The following is a 19364-nucleotide window of genomic DNA, read 5'->3' on the forward strand; positions in this document are numbered from 1 at the left end:
TGTCTCTACCTGTCTGTCTCACCTGTCTGTCTCTGTCTCACCTGTCTGTCTCACCTGTCTGTCTCACCTGTCTGTCTCACCTGTCTGTCTCACCTGTCTCTCTCTACCTGTCTGTCTCTCTACCTGTCTGTCTCACCTGTCTGTCTCTACCTGTCTGTCTCACCTGTCTGTCTCACCTGTCTGTCTCTACCTGTCTGTCTTTGTCTCACCTGTCTGTCTCTACCTGTCTGTCTCTACCTGTCTGTCTCTACCTGTCTGTCTTTGTCTCTACCTGTCTGTCTCTACCTGTCTGTCTCACCTGTCTGTCTCTGTCTCACCTGTCTGTCTCTCAGGTGTCAAGGTGAAGTCCTGTAAGACTCAGACCAGTCTGGCTCCGCCCCTCAGACCTCTAAGCTCCGCCCACTGGACCCTGAGTGACCCCGCTGACCTCACAGTGACCCCTGCTGACACTCCCTGTGTTGCCGTGGCGATCCCACTGGGTCAGTTCACGTCTGACATCACTCCCCCCCCCCCCTCCTGCTCCTGCTGCTAAACGCCACTTCCTGTCTCCTCAGGTCTCCGCAGGACGGACGCCGCCTCCTTCAGGTGTCGCCCTGAGCAACGACAGGAAGTGACATCATCACCTCCTCCTGCTCCTCCCTCAGCATCTAGTGAGGAGGAGGAGGAGGTGGCGGTGGTGGGCGGAGCTTCTGAACGACCCTCACAGGTGAGTTTTAAACAGCTAGAGGTCAAAGGTCAGAGAGTTTTATCATGACACAATAGGACTAATCTCCTTGTTGTTTCCAACTACTTCCTGGTAGAAAACCAGCATGAGAACAATAGTGACGGACGAGAGTTTCACTATATTTATCTACTTTTTCATGTCACTATATCACCGTTTAGACTAATCTGGTGTTTGTAAAGTTTATAAAACCAATGATTGGACAAACATTACTATTTCTGTGTGCACATTTTTGTAATGAGTCATGGTTATCATAGATTAGCCGGGCTAACGGTTAGCTACCTGTTTAACTTTAATAACTCAGTGACTCAATAAACGCTCCATGAAAAAATATTTTCTCCAGCGGATATCTGAGTTCCAACATGACTGAGCTAACTGGAGTAGTTTCATGTGGTGTCCCACAACGGGAGGGTTTTAACAGCTGACGTCCTGCTGTTAGCTTAGCTACCGCTGTTAGCTTAGCTACCGTTAGCTTAGTTTAGTTTAGTTTAGTTTATTAGTTTAATAAGGGACAATGTGCAATTACATTAATCATTTAAAGGAAAAAAATGAAAAGATGGTTGCACCAGATTTAGCTCCCAGCTAATTTCCATCTGTTTTAGCTACTGCTATTAGCTTAGCTACTGTTAGCTTTGCTGCCGCCGTTAGCTTAGCTACCGTTAGCTGTCCCTGTCAGCTGCAGCCACTGATGCTTTCTAGACACTGTGATTCCCCCAAACTGAATAAATACAACACATAGCAACACAAAACACACACACAGAAATAGTAATGTTTCTTCAATCATTTCAGATTTGTCTAAACGGTGATAGGGCGTGAAAAATATGATATATAGCTAAACTCTCGTTCGTTACTACTGTTCTCATGCTGGTTTTCTACCCGGAAGTAGAATGTAAACAACAAGGAGATTCGGTCTATTCAGTCAGATTAATAATAATTTCCACTTCGATGGACAATAAAGTTTTTCTATTCTATTCTATTAGAAATAAAATTGTGAGTCCTGTTCACTTAGATGGAGATTTCAAGGTCCCATGACGACGTTACTTCCTGCTTCCCTCAGCCTCTCTATGAATAAAATAGATAAAATGCTGAGTGAGGAGTACAGTGGAATCAAGGGTCAATACATAGAATGAATGAATGAATAAATGGGTTATTAATAGACGTACGTGGTCAAAAGGAATAAAACAGCAGAGTGAACATGTTGGTTTCCTCAGAGCTTCACTGACAGGTCTGTGTTGTGTTGACAGAGGGAGGAGCAGCTGGAGGAAGAAGCTCCTCCTCCTCCTCCTCCTCCTCCTGCTTCACACATCACCATGGAGACGAAGAGTGACGAGGAGGAGGAGGAGAACGTCTTCCCTGGACTTGACTTCCTGTCTGCAGCTGATGTCGTCCAGGTAACCTTCATCATCATCCTCCTGCAGTGCCACAGCTCCCCCTGCTGGCAGCAGCACAACACAACACAGTTTACTCTCTTTTTGTTATCTATTTATGTATTTATATATTCCTTTTTATTCTTTTTTTAAAAGTTATTTTTATCTTCATTTTTAATCTTCATCATTATTTTATCGTTTTTCCCCAACACATTTCCTGCTCTATTTCTTATATGTAAATCACTCTGCAGCACTTTGGTAACGTGCTGCATGAATGAAGTGGACTGGATAGATAGATAGATAGATAGATAGATAGATAGATAGATAGATAGATAGATAGATAGATAGATAGATAGATAGATAGATAGATAGATAGATAGATAGATGGATGGATAGATGGATAGATAGTTTAGTTTAGTTTATTATTACGGGACAGTGTACAATACCATTAATCAAGAACAGAGAAGAGATGGTTGTACCAGATTTAGCCACTAGGGCTAATTTCCATCTGTAAGATAGATAGATAGATAGATAGATAGATAGATAGAATGATAGAATGATAGATAGAATGATAGAATGATAGATAGACGGACGGACGGACGGACGGACGGACGGACGGACGGATAGATAGATAGATAGATAGATAGATAGATAGATAGATAGATAGATAGATAGATAGATAGATAGATAGATAGAATGATAGATAGACAGACGGACGGACGGACGGACGGACGGACGGACGGACGGACGGACGGACGGACGGACGGACGGACGGACGGACGGACGGACGGACGGACGGACGGACGGACAGACAGACAGACAGACAGACAGACAGACAGACAGACAGACAGACAGACAGACAGACAGACAGACAGACAGACAGACAGACAGACAGACAGACAGACAGACAGACAGACAGATAGATAGATAGACATGACAACAACAAGAAAAAAACACACCACATAAACACACAGAAATACCAACATAAAACATATAGTGCATAAAGACACGATACATATTTGGTTAAAAGGTGTATAAATTGAAAAGTGCATATGAGAGAATAAATCAGACGGAGTGATTGGTCGATGTCTCCTCTCCCCCCCAGGAGGAGCTGAGCGTCAGGGAGGAGGAGGAGCAGGAGGAGGAGGAGCAGGAGGAGGAGCAGCAGGAGGAAGAGGAGGTTGTGGAGTTGGAGGGAGTTGTGTCTCCTCCTCCGGTCCTGTACCAGGGTCCGGTCTTCCCTCCCCAGGCCCGTTCTGCCCTCGCTGCCCCGGACCAGAACCAGAACCAGACCCCGACCCCGGACCAGAGAGACGCCCTGGAGACCCGGCTGGTGGAGTGGTGAGGAACTGGACCGGACTGATCTGATCTAATCTAATTTTTCCCTGTTAAAAGGGTTTTCTATGGAGTTTTTCCTCAGTGGATGTGAGGGTCTAAGGACAGAGGATGTTGTTATGATGGGATGTAAAAGCCCTTTGAGACAAACTGGTGGTAAAAACGGGCTACACTAATAAAATGCCTTGCCTTGATCTGGTCTGGACCGGACTGAGGATCACAAACTAGACCACGGACCCCCACTGGACTAAAATATGGAAGCAAACACCAGAAATACACAAATATTTGTTCTGAGACTGAAGAACATTACTGTTTTAATCTATGTACGTTCAAATTAGGACCAATGGCATGAATTTGTGGAAAAGTTGTAGAGAAATTTCTGGAAAAAAGTGGCAAGATTTCTTAAAAAAAAAAAGAATAATTAAAAAAAAAGAGTTTTCTAGAAAAATGTGGAAAAATTTCTGGAAAAAAAAGTTTTAAAAAATTCTAGAATTTTGGAAAAATAATAATAATTTTTAAAAAAAATAAGAAAATGTTGTAGAAAAAAAGTTTTTTAAAAATTCTAGAAAAAGTGGTAAAATGTAAGAAAAATTTGAGAACCGCTGGATCAGATAACCTTCTGTGGTCCTGGTGGTTCTGACAGCTGTTGTGGTTGTGGTTGTGTTCAGGGTGGAGCAGCAGCTGATGTCCAGGATGATCTCAGAGATGTACCGGCCCCCCCCCTCTGACCCCGCCCACAACGTCTCCTCCGACCAATCAGAGCCTGAGGAGCGGAGCGTCGCCTCAGACATAGGTGAGTGTCATGACAGCAGGACCAGGACCAGAACCAGGACCAGGACCAGGACCAGAACCGGGACTGGGTCTGGGTCTGGGTCTGTATGGAGCTAAATCAATTTTGTGCTTGAAAAAGTAAAATTTGAAACTGAAATTTCAAGTTTTGACCTTGAATTTTGAAAAATACATCAACGTATTTAAAATAAAAATGTTCTTTTGAATAAATCATTTATTTTCATATTTCATATATTTCATAAGTCTGAAACTGAAAAAAAAGATTTGAAACTGTAAAAAAAAACTAAGATCTGAATCTGAAAAGACAAAACATGCAACTGAAAGAAATAGGATCCCAAATATCAAAACATATGAAAATGAAATATGAAAATAAATGATTTATTCAAAAGAATTGAATCATTGCTCATTATTGATCATAATTATAATTATATTTAAAGCAGAAGTAAGTGATCCGGTGGTTTTGACCGCCCCTTTATGCCGTTCTCTCTCCTCATTGGATAAAGGTTGTAGGATACAAGGAAAGTTTTCTCCTGGGCTCAGAGCAGAGCAGAGTGACTGACAGACCCGTGTTTCAGACCAAACACTCTATAGAAGTGATTGCTGTCGGAAGATACAACTATTTAAGACTTATATTAACACAAACATTCACCTTACTTCTGCTTTAACCTGAATAAACGTTTTGTACATTTATTTTTATTTTAAATATGTTGATGTATTTTTCAAAATTCAAGGTCAAAACTTGAAATTTCAGTTTCAAATTTTACTTTTTCAAGTACAAAACATTTGACCCAGATTTAGCTCCATAGTTCTGACCCGTGTTCTGGTTCTGACCCGTGTTCTGGTTCTGGTTCTGACCCGTGTTCTGGTTCTGGTTCTGACCCGTGTACTGGTTCTGACCCGTGTTCTGGTCCTGACCCGTGTTCTGGTTCTGACCCGTGTTCTGGTTCTGGTTCTGACCCGTGTTCTGGTTCTGACCCGTGTGCTGTGTGTCCAGTGGAGGCGGCGGGCGGCGCCGGTCTGCAGCTCTTCGTGGACTCCAGCGTCTCCGTGGACTCGGTTCTGATCCGGCAGCTGGTGGACGAGGTTCTGACCGAGATCCTGGCTCTGATGCTGGGACAGAGAGACGCCCTGGAGACCGGACCGGGACCGGGACCGGGACCGGGACCGGGACCAGGACCGGTAGAGGTAACAGAACCTCGGAGTTCGGCAGGACGGACCTGAGCGACCCGGTTCTAGTCCAGTCATTTTATGAAAAAAGGTTGAACAAACTGCAACAGAATCAAACTCAACTGGTTTTGTTTCCTCAACATGACCTGAGTGAGGGAAAAAAAAGCTCAGAAGAATCCCATTAGGGGGAAGTTTAGAAAAAGACCCAAATATATCCCATTTATACGAACAAAAAATGTATTACAAGTTTTTTGAAATTCTTTGTTAACATGAGCAAATGTTTATAAATTTGCATAAATTCCACCGTTTTGACGGCACATGTACATGTAAAGGTGCTGTGGTGGTACCGGCATGAAAACTGGAATGAGTTGACTCCATTGGTTCATAAAGGGACCTGTGTTTACTTTCACTTTCATCAGCTTACCAACTGTAGCTTTAATGAGCTAGGTTGCTAGGCTACCATGTAAGACGAGTGCTTCCGGCAGCGAATGAATTCTTGAAAAATTGCAGCCATCTTGAAATTTAAAGTGGTTTCTTGTCGGTTGACCGATGGAGTCAACTCATTCCAGTTTTCATGCTGGTACCACCACAGCACCTTTATATATACATGTGCCGTCAAAACGGTGGAATTTATGCAAATTTGCTCATATGTATTATTGTCTTAATGTCAGTAATCAACTCAGTAATTTTCATGGAGATATTTAAAGGTTAAAAAATAAATAAAAAAATGAATATGCGTATAAATGGGATATAGACCTTTTCAGAGAGTATAAACAAAGACAGGTGTGGCTCATTAGAAAACGCTCTGGTACACTAAATGGAATGGAGCCTTAATTAGTATCCTTGGTAACACCTGTATTTGTTTATACTCTCTGAAAAGGTCTATATTTGTGTCTTTTTCTAAACTTTCCCCTAATGGGATTCTTCTGAGCTTTTTTTCCCTCACTCAGGACATGTTGAGGAAACAAAATCAGTTGAGTTTGATTCTGTTGCAGTTTGTTTAACGTTGAGCCCTTTTTTTGGCCTAAAATAACTGGACTATTCTGCTTTGTTTTCCAGGACAAACCGGTTCCTCTGGTTCCGCCTCTGGTTCCGACTCCGGTACCGACGCCGCCGCCCGCCGTGACTCCGCCCCCCAGGCAGGCCACGCCCCCGACGACCCCGCCCCCCTCTGAGCCAACCAGCCTGCTCATCGAGGAGTCTCCTCGGCCAATCACAGCGCCAGGTCAGAGGCAGCAGCAGCAGCAGCAGCAGCGTTAGCGGCGTTAGCCACGATAGCAGCTAATCGCCCTACTACTGTTAGCATTAGCATGGTGATAATAAGTGTTGAGATCAATAATATATGATAAGTGTTAGCATTAGCGTTAGCATGGTGATAATAAGTGTTGAGATCAATAATATATAAGTGTTAGCATTAGCGTTAGCATGGTGATAATAAGTGTTGAGATCAATAATTATAAGTGTTAGCATTAGCGTTAGCATGGTGATAATAAGTGTTGAGATCAATAATGAGAAGGGTTAGCATTAGCGTTAGCATGGTGATAATAAGTGTTGAGATCAATAATTATAATTGTTAGCGTTAGCATGGTGATAATAAGTGTTGAGATCAATAATGAGAAGGGTTAGCATTAGCGTTAGCATGGTGATAATAAGTGTTGAGATCAATAATTATAAGTGTTAGCATTAGCGTTAGCATGGTGATAAGTGTTGAGATCAAAAATTATAAGTGTTAGCATTAGTGTTAGCATGATGATATTAAGTGTGAGATCAATAATGAGAAGGGTTAGAATTAGCATCATTAGCAGAAGAACACGTGACAGCGACAGTCATGTGATTAAAACGTAACGTTAGCATCTTAGCATCTTTAGCTTAGTTTTAGCATTGTTAGCATCTTTTTTTTTCAATGAAAATCTTTATTTAACATTCGAAACAGTACAATCAATGTTCATAGGTAGCATTGTTAGCATCTTAATCGTACTAGCTGCGTGGTCGACATCGTCTGTATCTGAGAGTTTGTTTGTTTTTTCTGACTGTGACATCAGAGCTTGTGGCCACGCCCCCACCCAGTCCTGGCCCCGCCCCCTCAGGTCGCCAGCAGCCTCTGACCTGGGGCGACGCTGAGCTGCCATTGGACGAGGAGAGACCGGAGGAGGAGGAGCAACTGGACGCAGCTCGCCACCGTCCTCTGTACGTACAAACACCGGGACGGCGTCTGAGCTGCAGCGGGACACGACTGCTCTACAAAGAAAGAAAGAAAGATAGATAGATAGATAGATAGATAGATAGATAGATAGATAGATAGATAGATAGATAGACAAACTTTATTGTCTGTTACGAGTGGCAGAAGGCAAAGTGCAGAATCTGTAAAAATGAGAAAACTGAGAAAAACAGCTTTTTGTGTTTTTCATTGTCAGGTTGAAGCATCAAATTATGAATAACTACCAAGTCTATAACGGATTAGATAAAGATGGACTGAATTAAATGTAGTTTGTAGTTTGTCTTTCTGACCAATTTTCAATCAATCAATCAATCAAAATTTATTTGTATAGCACTTTACAGTAGCCAGACGGTACCCAAAGTGCTTTACATCAAGGCAATAAAATAATACATAAAAACACAATAAACTGCTACTAGTGCTGCAGGGTGTTAAAGGCTCTAAAAGTGCATACAGTAGAATAAAAACAGGCAAAAAATAAGTACATTTAAGAGCAGGACTTCCCTAGTCAGAGTTAAATGCTAATCTAAAAAAGTGCGTCTTTAGCTTTGATTTAAAATTTTTGACCGTTTTATGGCAGATACTGCACTTTGCCTTGGTTTTACTATTTTAGAATGTAGGGAGTACAGTTACTCTTTGCAGATACTGCACGTTGCCTTGGTTTCACAGTGTTTTTTTGGATGGACAGCAAAATAAAAAGCCCAATAACTCTGGAAAGTTTAGTAGTACCAATATCAAATTCTGCCAGATTGAAGAGAATATGCCTTTACACTTTTGATTGGTCAAAAAAAACAAACACCTGTCTCTCTGCCCCCCCCCCCACAGGGTGATGTCAGTGGCTGAGGAGGAGCCTCCTCTCTCCTCCCCCCTCCCTCCTGCTCCCTCCTCGTCTCCTCCTCCTCAGCCTGATCCAGGACCAGGACCAGGACCAGGACCAGGACCGGGACCAGCATCGCCCCCCCTCAGCAGCAGCTCCAGCTCCAGCTCCAGCAGCAGCAGCAGCAGCAGCAGCAGCACAGTTACCACGGCGCTCAGACACATCTCAGAGGGGGAGCTGCTGCTCACCGTGAGCCAGGGGGTCGCCATGACAACAGGTACCGACCCAGGAAGACGGTGACGAGGTCAAAGCGTAGCGACGAGAACACAGCTCGTTAATCTTTACACAGGGTCTTGAAAAGTATTAAAAGGTGATAAATCAATTTTGGGAAAATTAAGACCCTTAAAAAGTATTAAAAAGTCTTTTCACGACTTTATAAAGTCTTACATTTTGAAAGAATCCGAGTAGTGAAATGGCACTCGGATGCTGCCCAAGTCGAGAAAGTACTCGAGTCCTCGGATATCGGCTACAGCTCTACTAGAAACAAAATCAAACCAGCTGAGGCTCATGTCATGACTGTCTGTCCAGATTGTAGTTTTTGTTTTTGGGAGTTGAGCAATATTTCTTTTTTGATAAACTTTACCTTCTATTTATTATCCCAGCCTATTTTGAATTCTGTTGTATCATAGTGGTCTATAGTCTTTATCACAAACTAAAACTGTTCAGTTAAAAGTGTCATTGGTGTGAACGGTTACAGCTTGAAGTGGCGGTGAGGTGTTGAAAAATACTGATAAGATCTTGAAAAAGTCTTAAAAAGGTTTTAGAATTAACTTCAAGCTTCCTGTATACAGCCTGTTACATGTCATTAATTATTAATTAGCTTCTGTGTCAGGTGACGTTGTGATGTCATGATGATGTCACATGCTCGTCATCAGTCTGACCAGGTGTGTGTGTGTGTGTGTGTGTGTGTGTGTGTGTGTGTGTGTGTGTGTGTGTGTGTGTGTGTGTGTGTGTCAGCCTCGGAGGACGAGGACATCAGCAGTGTGTCCAGCTCTCTGCTGCAGCTGGTGAGTGAGAGACTTTACTTTTTATTATTTTTTTCAACAAATTTTACCCCTTTTTTTCTTCTTGTTTGCCCCTTTTTTGAGAGAGAGAAATTTTGCCACATTTTTTATTTATTTATTGCGAAATCTTACCACTTTTTCTAGAAATGTTTCAACTGTTTTGGAGAAATTGTACCACTTCTCCTAGAATTTCTTTTTACCAGTTTCTTCTAAATTTTTTTAAAACTTTTTTTTAATTTTTTTTTTATTTTACCACCTTTTTTCTAAAAAAATTCAAACTTTTTTGTTTATTTTTTTGTGAGAATTTTTACCACTTTTTTCTAGAAATGTTTCAACTTTTTTGGAGAAATTGTACCACTTTTTTCCAGAAATGTCTCTATAATCTTTCAAAAATGTAGCTAGGCCTAATTTAAACGTATATTGATAGTTTGTGTATTTCTGGTCCGTGGTCTAATTTGTGTTTATGTGATACAAGTATGAACAGTTTACCCACTACAACACATTAGACTACACCGCTGGTTGCTAGGTAACAGCAGTTTACCCACTACAACACATCAGACTACACCGCTGGTTGCTAGGTAACAGCAGTTTACCCACTACAACACATCAGACTACACCGCTGGTTGCTAGGTAACAGCAGTTTACCCACTACAACACATCAGACTACACCGCTGGTTGCTAGGTAACAGCAGTTTACCCACTACAACACATCAGACTACACCGCTGGTTGCTAGGTAACAGCAGTTTACCCACTACAACACATTAGACTACACCGCTGGTTGCTAGGTAACAGCAGTTTACCCACTACAACACATTAGACTACACCGCTGGTTGCTAGGTAACAGCAGTTTACCCACTACAACACATCAGACTACACCGCTGGTTGCTAGGTAACAGCAGTTTACCCACTACAACACATCAGACTACACCGCTGGTTGCTAGGTAACAGCAGTTTACCCACTACAACACATCAGACTACACCGCTGGTTGCTAGGTAACAGCAGTTTACCCACTACAACACATTAGACTACACCGCTGGTTGCTAGGTAACAGCAGTTTACCCACTACAACACATCAGACTACACCGCTGGTTGCTAGGTAACAGCAGTTTACCCACTACAACACATTAGACTACACCGCTGGTTGCTAGGTAACAGCAGTTTACCCACTACAACACATTAGACCACACCGCTGGTTGCTAGGTAACAGCAGTTTACCCACTACAACACATTAGACCACACCGCTGGTTGCTAGGTAACAGCAGTTTACCCACTACAACACATTAGACCACACCGCTGGTTGCTAGGTAACAGCAGTTTACCCACTACAACACATTAGACCACACCGCTGGTTGCTAGGTAACAGCAGTTTACCCACTACAACACATTAGACTACACCGCTGGTTGCTAGGTAACAGCAGTTTACCCACTACAACACATTAGACTACACCGCTGGTTGCTAGGTAACAGCAGTTTACCCACTACAACACATTAGACTACACCGCTGGTTGCTAGGTAACAGCAGTTTACCCACTACAACACATCAGACTACACCGCTGGTTGCTAGGTAACAGCAGTTTACCCACTACAACACATTAGACTACACCGCTGGTTGCTAGGTAACAGCAGTTTACCCACTACAACACATTAGACCACACCGCTGGTTGCTAGGTAACAGCAGTTTACCCACTACAACACATTAGACCACACCGCTGGTTGCTAGGTAACAGCAGTTTACCCACTACAACACATTAGACTACACCGCTGGTTGCTAGGTAACAGCAGTTTACCCACTACAACACATTAGACCACACCGCTGGTTGCTAGGTAACAGCAGTTTACCCACTACAACACATTAGACCACACCGCTGGTTGCTAGGTAACAGCAGTTTACCCACTACAACACATCAGACTACACCGCTGGTTGCTAGGTAACAGCAGTTTACCCACTACAACACATTAGACTACACCGCTGGTTGCTAGGTAACAGCAGTTTACCCACTACAACACATCAGACTACACCGCTGGTTGCTAGGTAACAGCAGTTTACCCACTACAACACATTAGACTACACCGCTGGTTGCTAGGTAACAGCAGTTTACCCACTACAACACATTAGACTACACCGCTGGTTGCTAGGTAACAGCAGTTTACCCACTACAACACATCAGACTACACCGCTGGTTGCTAGGTAACAGCAGTTTACCCACTACAACACATCAGACTACACCGCTGGTTGCTAGGTAACAGCAGTTTACCCACTACAACACATCAGACTACACCGCTGGTTGCTAGGTAACAGCAGTTTACCCACTACAACACATTAGACTACACCGCTGGTTGCTAGGTAACAGCAGTTTACCCACTACAACACATCAGACTACACCGCTGGTTGCTAGGTAACAGCAGTTTACCCACTACAACACATTAGACTACACCGCTGGTTGCTAGGTAACAGCAGTTTACCCACTACAACACATTAGACCACACCGCTGGTTGCTAGGTAACAGCAGTTTACCCACTACAACACATTAGACCACACCGCTGGTTGCTAGGTAACAGCAGTTTACCCACTACAACACATTAGACCACACCGCTGGTTGCTAGGTAACAGCAGTTTACCCACTACAACACATTAGACCACACCGCTGGTTGCTAGGTAACAGCAGTTTACCCACTACAACACATTAGACTACACCGCTGGTTGCTAGGTAACAGCAGTTTACCCACTACAACACATTAGACTACACCGCTGGTTGCTAGGTAACAGCAGTTTACCCACTACAACACATTAGACTACACCGCTGGTTGCTAGGTAACAGCAGTTTACCCACTACAACACATCAGACTACACCGCTGGTTGCTAGGTAACAGCAGTTTACCCACTACAACACATTAGACTACACCGCTGGTTGCTAGGTAACAGCAGTTTACCCACTACAACACATTAGACCACACCGCTGGTTGCTAGGTAACAGCAGTTTACCCACTACAACACATTAGACCACACCGCTGGTTGCTAGGTAACAGCAGTTTACCCACTACAACACATTAGACTACACCGCTGGTTGCTAGGTAACAGCAGTTTACCCACTACAACACATTAGACCACACCGCTGGTTGCTAGGTAACAGCAGTTTACCCACTACAACACATTAGACCACACCGCTGGTTGCTAGGTAACAGCAGTTTACCCACTACAACACATTAGACCACACCGCTGGTTGCTAGGTAACAGCAGTTTACCCACTACAACACATTAGACTACACCGCTGGTTGCTAGGTAACAGCAGTTTACCCACTACAACACATTAGACTACACCGCTGGTTGCTAGGTAACAGCAGTTTACCCACTACAACACATTAGACTACACCGCTGGTTGCTAGGTAACAGCAGTTTACCCACTACAACACATTAGACTACACCGCTGGTTGCTAGGTAACAGCAGTTCACCCACTACAACACATTAGACTACACCGCTGGTTGCTAGGTAACAGCAGTTTACCCACTACAACACATTAGACTACACCGCTGGTTGCTAGGTAACAGCAGTTTACCCACTACAACACATTAGACCACACCGCTGGTTGCTAGGTAACAGCAGTTTACCCACTACAACACATTAGACCACACCGCTGGTTGCTAGGTAACAGCAGTTTACCCACTACAACACATTAGACTACACCACTGGTTGCTAGGTAACAGCAGTTTACCCACTACAACACACTAGACTACACCGCTGGTTGCTAGGTAACATTAGACTACACCACTGGTTGCTAGGTAACAGCAGTTTACCCACTAACAACACATCAGACTACACCACTGGTTGCTAGGTAACAGCAGTTTACCCACTACAACACATTAGACTACACCACTGGTTGCTAGGTAACAGCAGTTTACCCACTACAACACATTAGACTACACCACTGGTTGCTAGGTAACATTAGACCACACCACTGGTTGCTAGGTAACAGCAGTTTACCCACTACAACACATTAGACTACACCGCTGGTTGCTAGGTAACAGCAGTTTACCCACTACAACACATTAGACTACACCGCTGGTTGCTAGGTAACAGCAGTTTACCCACTACAACACATCAGACTACACCGCTGGTTGCTAGGTAACAGCAGTTTACCCACTACAACACATTAGACTACACCGCTGGTTGCTAGGTAACAGCAGTTTACCCACTACAACACATCAGACTACACCGCTGGTTGCTAGGTAACAGCAGTTTACCCACTACAACACATTAGACTACACCGCTGGTTGCTAGGTAACAGCAGTTTACCCACTACAACACATTAGGTAACAGCAGTTTACCCACTACAACACATCAGACTACACCGCTGGTTGCTAGGTAACAGCAGTTTACCCACTGCAACACATTAGACTACACCGCTGGTTGCTAGGTAACAGCAGTTTACCCACTACAACACATTAGGTAACAGCAGTTTACCCACTACAACACATCAGACTACACCGCTGGTTGCTAGGTAACAGCAGTTTACCCACTACAACACATTAGACTACACCGCTGGTTGCTAGGTAACATTAGACTACACCACTGGTTGCTAGGTAACAGCAGTTTACCCACTACAACACATTAGACTACACCACTGGTTGCTAGGTAACATTAGACCACACCACTGGTTGCTAGGTAACAGCAGTTTACCCACTACAACACATTAGACTACACCGCTGGTTGCTAGGTAACAGCAGTTTACCCACTACAACACATCAGACTACACCGCTGGTTGCTAGGTAACAGCAGTTTACCCACTGCAACACATTAGACTACACCGCTGGTTGCTAGGTAACAGCAGTTTACCCACTACAACACATTAGACTACACCGCTGGTTGCTAGGTAACAGCAGTTTACCCACTACAACACATTAGACTACACCGCTGGTTGCTAGGTAACAGCAGTTTACCCACTACAACACATTAGACCACACCGCTGGTTGCTAGGTAACAGCAGTTTACCCACTACAACACATTAGACCACACCGCTGGTTGCTAGGTAACAGCAGTTTACCCACTACAACACATTAGACTACACCACTGGTTGCTAGGTAACAGCAGTTTACCCACTACAACACACTAGACTACACCGCTGGTTGCTAGGTAACATTAGACTACACCACTGGTTGCTAGGTAACAGCAGTTTACCCACTAACAACACATCAGACTACACCACTGGTTGCTAGGTAACAGCAGTTTACCCACTACAACACATTAGACTACACCACTGGTTGCTAGGTAACAGCAGTTTACCCACTACAACACATTAGACTACACCACTGGTTGCTAGGTAACATTAGACCACACCACTGGTTGCTAGGTAACAGCAGTTTACCCACTACAACACATTAGACTACACCGCTGGTTGCTAGGTAACAGCAGTTTACCCACTACAACACATCAGACTACACCGCTGGTTGCTAGGTAACAGCAGTTTACCCACTACAACACATCAGACTACACCGCTGGTTGCTAGGTAACATTAGACTACACCACTGGTTGCTAGGTAACAGCAGTTTACCCACTACAACACATTAGACTACACCACTGGTTGCTAGGTAACATTAGACCACACCACTGGTTGCTAGGTAACAGCAGTTTACCCACTACAACACATCAGACTACACCACTGGTTGCTAGGTAACAGCAGTTTACCCACTGCAACACATCAGACTACACCACTGGTTGCTAGGTAACAGCAGTTTACCCACTGCAACACATTAGACTACACCGCTGGTTGCTAGGTAACAGCAGTTTACCCACTACAACACATCAGACTACACCGCTGCAGTCGACCAATCACCTGTCTGTCTGTCTCCAGGACGACGACCCCCCCAGTGAAGGTCAGGTCAGAGGTCACGACCTGCTGCTGAATAAGACGGAGCAGGAAGTCACCGAGCGAGGAGAGAGGCCGCCGCCGGAGGTACACACACACACACACACACACACACACACACACACACACACACACACACACACACACACACACACACACACACACACACACACCACGCACACTGTGACCTCTGACCTCTGACCTCCTGTGTGTGTGTGTGTGTGTGTGTGTGTGTTCAGGGCTGGTGTGTGTGGCAGCAGGACCAGGATGTGAGTGTGGGCGAGGTGAAGCCCGTCAGGACTACGGTGGCCCAGCGGGGTCAGAGCTCAGGTACGATGCTGCTGCGTTCACGGCCGCCATCTTGGCTCAGTCGCTCCTCAGAGCCACTCAACAACCAGAACTGAAGGTCGAGTCTGGAGTTTTGTTCGTTGCAGTTTGTAAACTAAACATTGAACCTCGGCCCCTCCTCCTCCTCTGGGGCTAAGCTGTGTAGCCTCCTGCCCCAGACAGCAGCCGTTGTCATGACAACAAAGGACAGGAAATACAGTCTGAGTGAAGCTCTGGAGCCGTGGGCCGATAGCCGACCGTCACCAACACCGGGAGCCTCCGTGTATGTTTTTATGCTGCTGTGGTGAACTAAGAAGCGGGTGTTAGCGGCGGATGCTAACCGCTACCGCTAGCCGAAGTTAGCATCGAGCTAGCTCACCACAACGGCCCTAAAACTTGTTACCAGTGGAGGCTTTAGTTGTCGGTGACGGTGGGGAATCGGTCTGCGGCTCCAGCGCTTCACTCAGACTGTGTTTATTTTTCTTTGTTGTCATGACAACTGCTGCTGCTGAGAGAGAGAGACGTGCTAGCTGCTAGCACTCGTTAGCATCAGAGACAGCTAGCGCGGCTAGCAGCCCTGAGCTACTACTCTGCTGCACGTAGCTTCACCTGAGCTTCGTCATTGGCTGGAGAGAAAACACCGACTCTCTGGCTCCACCCAGAAACGTCCACGTGCAACAAAACCTGAACAAAACAGAGCAAAAGACCAAAACACAGGCAGGAGGAGGGGGGGCTGCAGACACAGCCCCCACCACACAGGACTAGAAGCCCAGAGGTGATGATTAAGACGGATTTCATTTGTACAAGTCTAATGTTTATTTTTGGGCACAAAACTCCAGACCCAACCTTTAACTCATCTACTCTCCTATCATAGTAACTTCATAGTTACATTATGTAACTAGTTACAGTGATATCCTCTGACCTGTTTCTCCTCAGACGTGTCAGACGTTACCGTGGGCGACCTGATGACGGAGCCCCACGGGACACTGACCTCTGACCTGTCACTGTCTCCTCCGGTCGCTCCGACTCTGGTCCGATCATCTACACACACAGGTAGGAAACACTTAACAGACACTTAAAGGGTTAGTTCAACATTTAGTCAAATTGGTCCCTTGCCATAACCCTATAGTCATAGCAGTAGGTTTGTTACCTTTAATTGTCGGTGCAAGCTGTTTTTAGAACGGCGGAGCAGAGCCGTGAGCTGCTCAGAGCTACGCTACGGAGGCTCATTATGGGATTTCTTGGTTTCCCTCATCAAACTCATCAAATACACAATCCAACAACTCCACAACGCTCTGGTGGACAAGTTGTGACCTGCACATTCACCACGCTATGAGATAATAACACAACGTTACCACACAGAGTTGTTTTAGAGGGAAATACAGAGACTGATGATGAAAAACTGTCCCTGAAGGCAACGTGCATCAGCAGTTTTACATGAATTTCCCTCTAAAACAACTCTGTGTGGTAACGTTGTGTTATTATCTCATAGCGTGGTGAATGTGCAGGAGGATTATTATTATCCTCCATGTTTAAATACATGTTGAGATAAAGGAAAGAAAATGAAAACCAAACCACATTATTGATCCTTTATCAGCAGCAGTTCCCTCTGTCGTCCAGCAGAGGGCGCCACACACACACACACACACACACACACACACACTGTGGCAGCATCGTCTCCATACATGGTAATGTTTACACTGACTGAGTTGTTTTAGTGTATTGTTACTGTGTGTGTCTGTGTGTGACTGAGCCCAAACCAACCAACCAGTTCCACCACCATGTTTCTATAGCAACAGCTCCTCTGGTTCAGCTGCTCAGTGTAACTATGGGATGTTTTATTCCAGCTACAGGCACAACAACACACAGACAGACTGTGACTGTGTGTATAGTAGTAGCAGCTATTTTTAATTTCTAATCGTTGAAGAGATGAATTCATTAGTTAGAGACACAAACTGAATCAGAGAGAGACAGAGAGGAATAAACAGAAACAAACTGAGTAAATGTACAAAATAAGGTTGAAAATAGGGGTGGGCGATATGACGATATTAAATCGTGAAGGATTAGAGCGTGTAGACGATCTGCCAAAGTACAGAGATCGTAGGATCGTCTGGGGCAAGTGTTGCATTTTATCAGAGTATGTTTACTTGCACATGTTGGCAAAACTGCAACTATTTAAATGGGCTCTATGCACAGCTCCACTACTTCCTGAATTTCTGAAAAGGCAGCAATCAGTTTGTCTAATAATGTAAGACAGGGCATAAAGGAGCTGCCTTAAGTTCAGGAAGTAGTGGAGCTGTGCATAGAGCCCATTAAAATCTGTTCAGAAAGGCTCTTTGACCTAAATTGTCTGTTTTTCAATTTTAGATTTAAGATCGTGATAGAATCGAGATCGTTATTTTATTTTTCAAAAACCGTGATATGATATTTTTGCCATATCGCCCACCCCTAGTTGAAAAGAAGAATTCTTCTAAAGCAAACTAACGTCTGTCAGAGACTGTAGCAGCTGGAAAAGTCCTGGAAAACGATTTCAAGAAAAGAGTGGGAACCCTGATTCTAGAATTCTAAAATGTGTGTCAGACCAACTCATTATGGTCTGTAAAACCAAACCTGACCACTGATCAATTAGCTGACAATGGGCGGGGGTGTAAATACTGATATCCAATAAAAAAGCAGCGTTCCTGTCTGGGGCCGTTGACTCTCTGTTTTGGTAGGAAACAGATTAAATGAATGAATTTATTTATTTAAAAAGGGACGATGCACAAAAAACATGAATCTTGTAAAACAAGAAGAGATGCTCTGAGCCAGGTTGTTATAGCAACAATTGCTCATTTCCGCCTGTCGTCCCTGGGCAGGTAAAAGGGAGCAGATACAGTAATAAAATCATTGAAATAAGTGACATAATAACCATAATATTTAAAAAATTGACAGAATGCACTAATAAAAGCAGGGAACAGGGGCGCTAAATCATGAAGTACACAACATACACTCTCTCTTACTCTCGTCACAGGGCGAGAGACACAGGCCTTTCCTTCAAAATAAAAGCACCAAGCTAATAAAATGCGGTGAAACTCTTTAATTTAAGGAATATAATTTACAAGAAAGTCCCTGAGCCGTTAAGTTAACATTTTGCTTTTATTGTATTACAAGTTAATGTCTTTTTTATAAGTTTTATGTTGGTGAAGACTTTTATTTTGGTGAATTTGGTGAAATTCAGAGTTAACAAAGCCTGGTGACACAAGGCTAGTAGGACATGAATACACTTTGTTCTCAGGTTGTGTGTGTGTGTGTGTGTGTGTGTGTGTGTGTCTTTGTTGGTCCGTTTCCATGGTAGCGTGATGTTAAAGATAAAGCCTGGTGTTTCTGCAGCTGGACACGATGAAGATGAAGAGGAGGAGGAGGAAGATGTTTTCTAGAGGCGGTGATGATGCGTTCACTGACGCCCGGTTCTCTGTCAGACACTGAAACTAACGACGGTCCTCAAACGCACCACGGTCTGAGGTCAGAGGTCACAACCTCCTGACCTGAGAGTCCAAACTCTGGGACATAAACACACTCACACACACACACACACACACACACACACACACACACACACACACACACACACACACGTAAAGATAACAACGTAGGAAGATGGAGATAAGCAGGAAGTGGATTAGTGCAGCGGGAAACAGTGAACACAACACACACTGATG

At 44.1% G+C, this 19364-nt stretch overlaps 1 protein-coding gene across 1 annotated transcript in view; it reads left to right on the plus strand.

Moving 5' to 3' along the window:
• kiaa0586 (KIAA0586 ortholog) overlaps positions 1-18047 on the plus strand; it is a 69329-nt gene extending 51282 nt beyond the window's left edge. Inside the window, exons 15-28 of the mRNA XM_085767971.1 lie at positions 333-479; positions 555-706; positions 1966-2112; positions 3194-3429; positions 4092-4216; positions 5207-5418; positions 6439-6604; positions 7422-7566; positions 8420-8688; positions 9429-9478; positions 15325-15426; positions 15579-15669; positions 16603-16719; positions 18034-18047. Coding sequence (XP_085624097.1) covers positions 333-479; positions 555-706; positions 1966-2112; positions 3194-3429; positions 4092-4216; positions 5207-5418; positions 6439-6604; positions 7422-7566; positions 8420-8688; positions 9429-9478; positions 15325-15426; positions 15579-15669; positions 16603-16719; positions 18034-18047 — 1973 coding nt within the window. The remainder of the gene's footprint in view (positions 1-332; positions 480-554; positions 707-1965; positions 2113-3193; positions 3430-4091; positions 4217-5206; positions 5419-6438; positions 6605-7421; positions 7567-8419; positions 8689-9428; positions 9479-15324; positions 15427-15578; positions 15670-16602; positions 16720-18033) is intronic.
• Positions 18048-19364: the final 1317 nt, after the last annotated feature.

The sequence above is a fragment of the Trachurus japonicus genome, chromosome 22 (assembly GCF_045865225.1).
Source record: "Trachurus japonicus isolate A0001 chromosome 22, Traja_1.0".
In the NCBI taxonomy this organism is placed as follows: Eukaryota; Metazoa; Chordata; class Actinopteri; order Carangiformes; family Carangidae; genus Trachurus; species Trachurus japonicus.